The sequence below is a fragment of the Trichosurus vulpecula genome, chromosome 3 (assembly GCF_011100635.1).
Source record: "Trichosurus vulpecula isolate mTriVul1 chromosome 3, mTriVul1.pri, whole genome shotgun sequence".
Classification (NCBI taxonomy): Eukaryota; Metazoa; Chordata; class Mammalia; order Diprotodontia; family Phalangeridae; genus Trichosurus; species Trichosurus vulpecula.
The window spans coordinates 83026161-83038852 of record NC_050575.1 but is presented as its reverse complement, the minus strand read 5'-3'; the positions used below and the strand labels follow the sequence as shown (position 1 = coordinate 83038852).

At 38.0% G+C, this 12692-nt stretch overlaps 1 protein-coding gene across 1 annotated transcript in view; it reads right to left on the bottom strand.

The window, feature by feature from the left end:
• DOCK2 (dedicator of cytokinesis 2) overlaps positions 1-12692 on the bottom strand; it is a 513031-nt gene that overhangs the window by 261050 nt on the left and 239289 nt on the right. The window contains exon 27 of the mRNA XM_036749404.1: positions 9435-9530. Coding sequence (XP_036605299.1) covers positions 9435-9530 — 96 coding nt within the window. The remainder of the gene's footprint in view (positions 1-9434; positions 9531-12692) is intronic.

The window sequence follows — 12692 nt, the reverse complement described above, 5'->3', positions numbered from 1 at the left end:
TTTTTCATATACATAACAGAATCCCAAATGTTTTCTTCATTCATGATAGCATCTAGGCATGATGCTTGGCACATAAAGGTCTTTACCAAATGGCCCCAATCTATCTTTCCAGCTTTATTCTACATCACTGCCCTTCAGGCATTCTAGAATCCAGCTTAGCTGGGCTCCTTGCTATGTGTAATATCCTATCTTCTTTCCCCATGCCTTTGCCTAGGCTGATATATGGAATGATCACCTTCCTCACCCCACCCCACTCCCAACCTCTTGGAATCCTTAGTTTTCTTTAAAGCTTACCTCAAATGCCAACTTCTACAGGAGATTCTTCCTGCACCCTCAAGTTGCTAGTGAGTCCCCACAATATTATCTTATAATGATTTGGCAAATACTATATTTATGTGTACAATAGAATGCAGGCTCCTTGAAGGCAGAGACTATTTTTTTTATTTGCTTTTTTTCTGTAGCTTCCTGTTCAGTGATTGGCAGGTATCAGGCACTTCATGAAAACTTGTTGACTGATTGATAAGAACGTGCTCAATATTAAATTGATTGGTCATCTACATAAATATTATTGATATAAATGTGAGTTATGATTCTAAGATCAATTCACTTCAATTCTCTAAGCCAATTCTCTAATCCTCTAAGTTTCTACTTTTTTGATTATGTACCTCACCAGTAAAATTTTTTGAGGATATTTTGTAAATTTGTATTTGGAGTACTACCTAATAATTACATATATAAATATATATATATATATGTACATATATATATAAAATATATGTATATCACAAAATTTACACAACATATATTTTTAAAGGATGAGAAAAAAGAAGATAATATTTGATTCCCTAAGAAGTCCCCAGAATTTACATAGTAGGGCAATAACAGTCTGACTTATGCTTTGTGAAAACTCCTTTGGCAGCCTTGCAGAAGATGAATTAAAGTGGGGAGAGGTTTAGGGCAAGGAGACCAGTTTGGAGACTACTGTAATTATCCAGGTGAGAGATGATGGGAGCCTGAACTAGGATGGTACCCGTATAAATGGAAATAAGGTGATTGATGCTAGGGATGTCATGGAAATATACCAAGATTTGTCAACTGACTGAATGCATGGGGTAACAAAAAATGAAGAGGCAAAGATGACAATTGGATGACAGGAATGATGGTGATACCCTTGATAATCACATGGAGTTTTGGAAGAGGATTGGTTTGAGGAGGAAAACCTCTGATCTGCTGCAACCCACTATATCTGCTTATCCTTTGTGACTTATTCTTTTCAACCTAAAATGAAAAGAAGGAAGGTGGCATTCTCATTCACTAATCACTTCCCTGGAGCACAAAGCTGACCTTCCATTGGGTACCTCTCACAACTACCAGTTGATCTGGGGGATAGAAGGTGAGTATACTGGGAGAGGTGGATTTTCCAAATGGCACTTATACAGTTGTTGCTGTGAGTGCCAGGAGGAGTCCATACCCAGCCCAAAAAGGAGGAGTAAGGAAGGTTAGGAGCTAGCAGAGTAGAGGGATAGAATAAGGACATTTAGGGACATAGAGTTAGGTTTTATTGTGACTAAGAACGCCAGTCACAAGGAGGGTAAGGTATGATCCACCTTTCCAATCTGATTGGTTGATTGTATACTTCTTAGCATCAGTTCATGGTCCCTCCATAAAGCCCTGACTCCCATTTTGGGTATCATTGCTCTAAACTACCAGTAATTCTAAATTTCTAACATAATCCCCACCTTCGTGATATACTCTGAGAAGTAGCACAGTGGGGTGAACAGAACATTGGACTTGAAGTCAGGACACCTGGATTGAATGCAGTGTCTTGATATTTACTTCTTGTATGAATGTTAGACAAGTTATTTCATCTTTGCAAGTTTTAGTTTCTTCATCTGTAAAATGGCAACAAAAATAGATAGGCACTACCTACCTCAGAGTTTTGTTGCAGGGTACTACAGAAATGTAAACTAATACTATTTTAAAGAAAAACTGGTGTAGTGGAAAGCATATAGGAATGAGAGGCCGGAGACCTGGATTCTAATCTGAGCTCTCTAGTACTAGTCGTATAACTTAGAAATGTCACTTCTCTGCTCTTGGCCTATATTTCCCCATTTGTGAGATGACCTGACTAGACGGAATGACCTCTAAGATCTCTTCCTGCTCTAATACTGAATGTTCAATGCCTTTGCTTGTAGAGTAACTCAAGGACAAGTGAAAAGTCTGCCTCGTAATGTAGAGCCAACAAACAGGGTAGGGGACACTGCTGAATCTGAGCTTTAAGAACACACTTAAAATTATTGGCTTAAAATTAGATCTGTCCAGACCTACTTACGAAAGCCAAAATGTGCTGGGAGACTTAAAAATAACATAATTAAGATTCGATGAAATTCTAGTCCTTTGGTATAACAATATTTTGCAGTACTAGTTATGGTAAACTTGATTTTTTCTCTTTTTCCCTGGTTGATGTCCTTGAAGTCCTTATGTATGCTGCTTACATAATAACAATGATGGTAGGCCAGAAAGTAAAAATGAGTTAACTCCAGCTTCTTTAGTGCCAGAGCTCATGATTAGTCCTTGGCCCTAGAATCCAAAAGCCGTGTATTACTAAGACATATGGAAAAACGTCATCACCATCATCATCATTATTATCAACAACAACATTTATAAGGGGTGATTAAATTCCTGTCTATATCCAGTAAAGGTCTGCTCACGAGGCAACACATAACAAAGGAAAATTTTGTGGATTTGTATTCCCTGTGTGTGTGTGTCTACATTTTTGTGTGTGTGTGTATTATTTTGTGTATACGTATGTGTTGTAGTTATTAATTTGTATCTATGTGTGTGATAGTACCATTTTTAGGTTTTAGCTGCATGTTTCAACAGTCCGGCTAGCAGCTTCTGTGGGGGTGTAAGATCCACCCACAGCCAGCACCCAGAAAGCTGCCAACAGCACAGGTTCTTTTGATCTGCTTAACTAAGGAAAGCAAGGTGAAGGGGTTGACAAGCTTACTTTAATCCAGCATACAGACAGCATTCACTTAGTTCAGGGGAAAAAGCCAGCACCTTGAACTTCAGAGCAAAATACAAACAAATTACAAACATCAACAGACAGACCCAATATGGATTCATAGTTACCAACATCTAGGTTCAGCCCGGGAGCTCAGAACAAGGGCTGGCCCAGAGTCACAAGTGCCACCACTGCTGCAGGTGGAGCTCCAAAGAAAAGACAGTCAACCCCTGGTTTTTATATCTTTTTCAGCATCAGGGGAGCTCAGAACAAGGGCTGGCCCAGAGTCACAAGTGCCACCACTGCTGCAGGTGGAGCTCCAAAGAAAAGACAGTCAACCCCTGGTTTTTATATCTTTTTCAGCATCAGGGGTGAGTCACACATGCGACTCACCCACATGACCTAGAATCAGCACAAAGAGGCGGACTTAAACTCATGTGCTCTAAGAGCCTCTGCTGTCCCAGACTTGTAAACTAGGCCCTCCCTGGAGTTAGCCCCACCTTGGGCCCCACCTTAGTTACCAATCCACACCCACATAGGTTTTACACCTAATAGGGGTTTAGGCCTGGGGCTTAGCACCTAGTAAGGCTCAATGAAATACACTGGATTATTCAAAGGAAACAAAAGCCAAACTATTGAAGGGCACTTGTTGAACTAAGTGCTAAGGAGCCCATTTTGCTTACCAACACACTGCATTATGTCATTTCTGCTGAAATTCTCTCTATTTTCTCCTTTTAAATAAATGTTTTATTGATGCATACATTTTTAGATCACTGTTACTCCCCAAAGACCAAACTTGCCCCCTCCTTTTCTTATAATATAACCTTTTTATAATAGTCAGTGAAAAATCATTTAAGCACCTACTATGTGCTAGGCACTATGGTAAATACTAAATAAAGAAGTATAGTTAAATAAAACAAACCAACACATTAGCCATTTTTATAATGCATGCCTTATTCTGTACCAATAATCTCCCACCTCTCTACTAAGAGGAAGGATGTTCTCCTAAAACTCTTCTCATTCAAAATGAATCACTGTATTTATTAAAATTATGATTCCTTTCAAAGTTATTTTTCTTTATTCTATTGCCATCATTGCCTACATTTATCGTCCTTCTGACAGCAAAGCATGGATAGGCAGGGAGGAATGAGGAATGAGATAGTCAATCTAATGTACGATCCTTCCAAATTGAGTCTTTTTTATTTGGTTCTATCACATCAAACTAGTGAGAAAATTGGAAAATTAGGTCATTAAAGGTACTGGGTTATTAAAGCCATATTTACTGGTTCCCTGTCACCTGTATAATAAAGTCAAATTCCTCAGGATGCCATTAAAGGCCCGTTACAATATGGTTCTAACCTACTTTTCTAGACTTCTTTCCCATTACTCCCCCTCACAAACCTTAAATCCTAGTAAATATGGGTTTCTCAGTCTTTCTTGAATAACATCTATACTTTTTTGCCTCTATACATTTGCTTGGGGTTTTTTCCTTTGCTTGGAATTCCTTCTCTATACTCATTGAAAACTTAAACCCTGCCCTTCTTCAAGACACAGTTCAAATATTCTTCCACAAAACCTTTCCTAAAAGTTATTATGATATAATAGAAAGAACATTGGTCTCATACTCAGAAAACCCGAGTTCAGATGCTGACTCTGACTTTCACTAACTGTGTGACTGAGCGAGTCATTCATTTCTCTGTGCCTCAGTTTCCTCATCTTTAAAATCAGTATAGTAATATTTGTAATCCCTACCTCACATGGTTACTGAGGGTGCAGGCAAGCATCAAAACATGACACAAATGTTATTTGTTGTTAGCATCCAAGCAGATGTTCTTCTAAAAGAGATTCCTCTTCTGAATACACACAGCTATTCCCGTGTCTGTGTTATCTCCATAGTTTGAATGTGAATTTCTTGATGGTGGGCATGTTGTCTTATTGCTCTTTGCCTCCCCTCAGCACCTTGGACAGGGCCTAGCACATTAGTAAAAGTTTAAGGAATATCTGATGAATTGCTATTGAATGTGTACTTCACCTTGAGCTTTTTATCTGAGGGCCTTGCATGAGTAGTGTCAGAGAGCTGCTGTTTCCAATCTTTTTTACCCTGAGAACAGAAAGTGAAGTCAGAGACTTCTGCATGAATGGTTTGGCGGTCCTGATTACCTCTGATGGTTCAAACCTTTTCTGGAGTCTTCAGCATTGTTGGGCGCTGAAGCAGCAGGGGACTAGGCTTGTTTCAACTTTTCCCTCTTAACAAACTGCTATGAATTGCTACAGCAGGCACGATGCCATCTGCATTTACCTTTTTTTAATCACACAATAGAACACTCTGTGCAAAATTGGGGGTAATTAAAAACAAAATATATCACCCAGAGGCTTATTTTTACCACCAAAAATAAAAGCTAGGCCCCATTTTGAGCCAAAATGGCTTGATCCTTCCAAAAACCTCCTGCAAAATAAACACTCTGTTTGTTCTATGGATGCTACTCAGGCAGGCCGCTGCTACATAGCCACCATGGGACTACTGTCTAGAACTGAACTGTCTTCATGATAAGAAGCAGGAAGTAGGGACAGGGGACTTCACAATTTAGTGGACTAGGTGTCACCTAAATTTTTGTCATTCACTGAGACAGAATAGTGGGGGGAGTAAGTAGCATGGGCTGTAATATGCCCAGTACCATTTTCAAGGAAGTCTAGGAAATTTCCTTTATATTGTATCCATCTCAGTTTCTTCAATGGCATAATGGGGACAATAATACATGTATTCTCTACCTTGCAGGATTTTTGGGGGGGAAAAATCACTTTATAAACCTTTAAATGCTATAGAAAGAGTAACTGCTGTTTTTATTGTGCTAGTGGGGTAAGGTGGAGAAGGGGGAAGAAAAGAAAGGTTACCCATAGATGTAAGGAATACAGGGTTTGAATAAGGACACATAATATGCAATATTAAAGCTTGCAAAAGACCTCAAAATTCATGTAGTGCAACCCTTCCCCACCCCCATTTTAGAGATGAGGAAATTGCGCCCCAAAGAAATAAATTGTCTTGCTTGAGGTCACAAAGCTAAGACCAGAGCTGAGAATAGAACCCAGTTCTCCTAAGAACCATCTCAATGTTCTTCCAGCTACATCCATGCTGACTGCTCATCAATGGCTTTAGATATCAGTCTGTCAGTCAATTAGCATAAAGTGCCCATTAGATGTTAGTCACTGTGCTAAGTGCTGGGGATACAAAGAAAGGGGAAAAATGGTTTTGCTCTCAACGAGCTCACAGGGTGTGTGATATCCTTAAGGGACCTCAGGTTAACCTGACAGATGAGACTGATGGGAAAGGGGAAGAAAGAAAGGCACCAGTGATGTGAGAACTCCATAGGAAAGCTACTTGTGGTTTGTCTATCAACATCAAAAATTCACTGTGCAGGCAGGCAATCTCCAGAAAAATTAGCAATGGTTATTTCCAGCAAATGATAATTACAATGCACAGTAGGAAACAAGGGAACACCAATCCTGGTACTGTAACTCATGTAACTGTAATGCCTAACATTTTTATAACAATGTTTCCACTCTTAAAGATGTAGTGAAAATGTCAGGATTCATCCTACAGAATATCAGCACAAAGCAGCTGTCCACGACAAGGCATAATCAAGGCCTTCTGAGCTTTTCAGAACACCAGGCTTGTCCAGGGTTTACCATAAATATTGATTGTGTAATATTGCTTAGTAATGGGAAATAGCCAATAAAATCACATCTGGAAAATTAAAAGTGAGCTTAGAATGAGGGTTTCTCTTCCCCTTCCTATTTTAATTCAAAATTAAATTGGGACATACCATGCTGAAAGTGACCCCTGACTTTACAGTAATTAACTTCCCACTATTATTTCCTTCTACGTGGTGAAGATATTTCTATTCTAAGAATGTTGGAAATATTTTTCCCATTTCATAGATGAAACTCTATGTTGTGAGAGGGTGACCTACAGTTGAGACATGTTCTGTTTCCTGGAGAGGAGAGCTAGCCCCACCCTGCTCCAACCCCAATCAGAATGTTTACAATGATCCAGCACAATCATCTTTTCATTTGGCTACACCAAACTCAAGAGCCAAAGTCATTGATAGCACATCATAGGAAGGAGGGCCTTTGTAACATTTCTGACGTACTCCCTATGTCACCTTAATCAAGTTCTGGTAGCTGGAACTTCTCTAGGCCTCAGTTTCTTCATGTATAAAATAAAGAGAATGGACAAGATACAGCAACTCCTAAATTCCATTCCACTTAATTCAACAATTTTTAAATACTTACCGCATATTTGTTGCATGTTAAAGATACTGGGAAACAAATATAGAAATGGGAAAAAATCTTATCTTTAAGGAGCTGACTCCTTTCCTTTACTGGGAAAAAAAGTAGAATTCTTTCTAGATCTAAGTTCTAGGAGCCATGTAAATTGGAATGCAAAATTTCCCACCATCACTTTCTGTCCTTCTCAATTGCCACCCCACACTTATCCCTACCACTAAGTATATATTTTCATTCTTTAGAGAAACCAGGAAAATAAAATGCATAGAATCATGGGTTGTAGAATTGGACGGGACCTTAGAAATTACTGAATTCAACTTATTCATTTTAGAGGTGAGCAAACTGAGGCCCAGAGAAATTAGACGTTATATAGGTACTAATTAGTACATTAGGGACTCAAGATCATGTGTCTCTATCATAAATACAAAGCTCTTGCCACTCTACTAGGGTGCAAATACAATCTTTCACCCCTCAACATAGAGTCAACAGAACAGCCAGACTAGATATCACCTTGCCAAATTGCTATGGTATAAAGAATAGGCACGCAAATGGAGGAACTCCACTTTTCCCCAAAGAGCTAGTCTCAAGCCCACACGATCCACAGTGATTATAGCAGCAAAGCTAGAGAAGACTGAGGACCAGAGACCAGAATCAAGGAACACATGGACATAGCACATACTATAGCAATTATTGGCACAGGCCTCCATCTGGTATTAAAGAAGGCTTAGAAGAGACCACAAGGTCACTTTGTACTTTTAAAGCAGAACGTAACCAGCAGGCATATTCTTCAAACCCTTCTTTCTTTACCCCTCCTACCCAATAAAGGTAAACCTTGAGTCCTTGAAGGAATACACCAATGGTTCACATTAGCCTTTTGTCTGATAACTCGGTGGTGTGTCTGAAGGGAGGTGACAGACTATAATGTACCAATTCCATTGACAGCTTGAGAAGACATTGGAAGGATACAATGTAGAGAACCTGTCATTTTTTAATTGGCCAAATGAATTGACTGCCATTTCTTTACATCTTGGAAAAGTAAGAGATGGGATGTTCACAAAAGTTACCTCTAGGGTGTGTTAAGATCATTCTAAGTAACAATGTGCATTTTAAAGATATGGGGAGATGTACAAGGCCAGGCGAGTAAGAACAAAGATACTTAACCTATTCCTGCTGTGGAGAAGCAGGTGTGCGACTTATGTGATGTACTGCCTCAGTATGTTGTGCTTATAAAAAAATTTTTAAAGCATTTCATAGACCTTTGAACTCTGCTCATCCAGATGTCTGTGCCTGAGCAAATGAGTGGAGATATTTGATATCTTTTTTATGTGCTTCATGGGCGCAAAATCTAATATGGTGGCTGGTTAGGGATGCTAAAATAGTGAAGTGGGTGAACTGTTGTATAAGTGAGGGTAGGTCCCTATGGAAGACACTTAAACCTGAGGCCTTAAGATGCTGGTTTCAAGTAAATTGGATGACATCTGAAGTATTGGGAGTAGAACTTGAATATGTAGAAAGGAGAAGTATAGGAGAGCCAGGATAATGACTTATCAAAGGATTAGGTATCCCCAACTCAGGGGAAAACCATGTGTTTCTTGGTAAAAATCTTGTTCTGTGGTTATTGGGAGATGTGGCATACCAAATCAGTCCTATAAAGAAATCAAGTCTATGGACTCTTGGGGAACATTGTGTGAACAAAGAGTATTCCTGAAAAATATCTAATCTACCTAGCCCTTACTAATATAGCATGCTTTGTGGACCCTGAATGTGAGCACCGACCTCACTAGGAAGCCAAAGCAGATATGACTGATTACCTTACGCTAAAAACCTCAATCTCACTCTAACCACCTCTCAATAAAGGGAACCCTGTGTTTCTCCACCTTCACCAAAGAATTAGTTCAGTTCCTTTGCTCTCCTGAGAAAAGTGGACAAATCCCAAATGGTTTTATTTCAGGTCCTTGAACCTTCCTTGTAGATGCCAAATTTGCCATGGGAATACCCATTCCCACAGAGACATGACCTGTGGTGGATGCTGCAGCTAAGGTATGAATTGCGTCTTGGCTTATCCGAATTTGTCCAAAGGTTTTCAGAAATAGGCTCCAGGCAGGATCCTGAGGCATCTGAATAGAAGGAAAATACTACTCACAATCAGACTGTGGTCACGCCCCATAGTGATAACTGTCCTATTCACTGTGCGAAGCAGTTGAACCATGATTTCTTGGATATGATGGTAAGTTGAGGCCTGTAACATAAAGATGAAAATCAGAGGTACATATCCATTAAGTTCCTTTCTAAATTCAAGTTTCATCAATATCTTTTATTTTTTACATCAGTCATTTCCAGATATGGTACCAGTAACCTTGGGTTAGCTATTGTATATATTGTTTCCCTGATTCTGCTTCCTTCATGCCACATCATTCTTTATAAGTCTTTTCAAGTTTTTATAAGCTCTTCATATTAGTAACTTTTTATGATGCAAAAATAACCTGTTATATCCATATGCCACAATTTGTTCAGTTTGTATAAAACCTGAGTAGAGCTTATAATTCCATTCTTGCTACCATTGGTAGAGAAGGCATGTTTTAAGATAAGACCTCCAAAAAAATGTTGAACTCTGGTATACTGCAGTAGTGTTTATAAAAGGATTCAATCAGTCTTCATAAGAAGTGGTGCCTAAATGCTGTTGGTACTGTGGCACTTCTTCTTTGTGGTAAGATAGAGTTGTAGGGGTGGGAGGGGGAAGGAAGAGTATATTTGGAATGAACTGATAAAAAAAGACATCAATTAAAAATCAATGTAGTGGTTACTTGATGAATTATTTAAATGGGAGACAAATCTAGTCACAAGTTTATTAGACAATAAAAATAGGGATAGAGACTGTACTTTAATGCCCTGATATGGCAAACTACCTGAACTAATACAGGGCAGCATCTTCCCTGAAAACTATGGTCTGAGAGAGTTGCCTAGAACATTAAAATGTTAACTGACATGCCAAGGATCACATAGCCAGTAGGTACCTATAGTAGGACTTGAATCTGGGACTTTTTCACTCCAAGTCAGCCCTATCAATTATACTATGATGCTGCTTTCATGGATAACAATATCCAGGAAAAAATCCACTCACCCATTTGGTGGTTTGACAAGTAGTGACTTCAGAAGAGAGTAATCTCATTGATATGAGCAAGACTTCCAATGGGACAGATTACAACTCACCCACATTTTTTTCATTTTATTTAGTGTTTGTCCATGTCCTACCATAAATTAACCACAGAGTATCTGCCTAACTCATTGGAGGCCTTCCCCTAGGTCTTTTAAAATTCTGTAGATATCAATGTTCCATTAGGGCTGTCAGTCTCTGTTCAAATACAGTCTTAGTAAATGATTGTGTCTGTTGTCTGAGCTCTGCCCTAGTTAAATAGAGAGGGGGTTATCATGAGTAGATTGTACAGTAGGAGAGGTAATTTTGGTCAAAGAATTCAATCACAATGCAAATTTTCAAATAGTGTTTGTTCACAATACTGCAACTAGTTATAAATAAACCCTCCAAGGACAAGCACCAAAGGGAAGAATCTAATTGGAACAAGAGGTCATGGCTAGATAGTGATGTAAGTAGCCTTGACCAAACTCAGCTGCTCTTCAACACTAAAAAAACTGAAATTGGCTGTTTCTTTTAAAAGAACAAAAAAAAAAACAGGAAAGGAAAATACTGACAGGAAAACCTTTACAGGAAATACAGACATCTATACAAAAATGTTCATGGAATTATTAATTGTGTTATGGTGTGTGTGTGTGTGTGTGTGTGTGTGTGTGTGAGTGTGTGTGTTTTTAAGTTGGAAACAGGATATGTGGCCTGCATTTGGAGAATGGCTAAACAAACTGTGTTCTAGAAATGTTAGGTAATATGATTATATAATAATGAATGATAAATAAGAACAATTCAGAGAATGTAGGAATACATAAGATACAGTAAAGCAAACTGAAGAAAGCAGAACAGAAAGACAAATATGAAAAATGATTATATTAATGTGAATGAAGTTGATATGGAAAGGCAACTAAACTTATCAAATATAATGGCCAATGTTAATATCATGCTATCAAAATCAAAGGGCACATCCTTTCTTTCTGTTAACAATAAATAAAATTGCTGTTTGGGAAAATGTTCTTTGTAGAGCAAGTTATGTGGATGCTTGTTGAGGGGGTGCTGTTGCATCCAATTGTTTTAAAAAGAAAATTAACAAAATAAATAGGCAGGTAAAATGAGGCCATAACATAATAAATAGGTGATGTGGACTAAAATTAAGTGAATAAAAATATCCAGAAGGAAAGAAAAAAGACTACAATACCATCATTCATTGAGGACAGAAGGGGTACAGCACAAGACTTTTCAGAGTGGTTTAGAATGGCAATAAGATATACAGCAGAAGTCCTGAAACCTATAAGACTATAACTAGGACTATTGAAGGAATAATTCATGAAGAATTTAAGAATTGATAACAGAAAAGACAGTAGAAAATATCAATGAGGCCGTGGACATTCATAAAAGCAGAATCACTTAGGATGAAAGAAATAAGCAAAGGTAGTAGAAGATGGAATACATCAAAAATTTTTAAAAGAATAAACTTCAAATTTTTGGATTTTTATAAACCAATGTGGTAGATCTAGAGGCAAGAGCTTGAATAAATCATTTGAGAATTAACAGTCTTCTAGAAAATTAAAAAAAAACCACCAAGTGTTGCCGCCATATCTCAAGATAAATTAGAAAATTACACTGGAATTACTGAAAACAGAAAAATAAACCACAGTAATCCATGGGATACCCATAGGAGCACTCCAGGTTTAATTCGAACAGAAATGTAGTAGCCAAATTTCAGAGATTCAGGATCAAAGAGGGACTCTTACAAGAATTTACTTACATGGAATGTGATATGGAAAATGATTGAAAACTGTCCTTCACTCCCTAAGTAAAGTGAATATACATCAATATCAGAAAACATTGTTCATAAAGGCTAGAAAAAAATTGTGGAGGAGGAAGAAATGTGAAATATGGGGGAGAGGGGGCTGAGAAATACAGAACTTGGAAGAGATTAGATGCAAATTAATTAGATGCAAATTAGATGTAAATTGACCAAGGATCTGAAAAATAATAACAGTTAAAACATAATATAAACTTTTATTCAAATAATGAATAAAGGGTAACTCAGTTCTTCCATATTATAGTGAGCTGGTAGATACTGAAACTTTTAAACCACACCTAGTGTAAGGGTCATGGGAAATAAAAAGGCCAGGAATTTTAGGGTAGAATCTGTTGAAAAGGTAATTAACAAAAACGAATCATGAGGTGGACTAAATGGAAATCACAAGAGGTAGGAAGAAGTAAAATATTTCTTGGATTCTAAAACCTCAA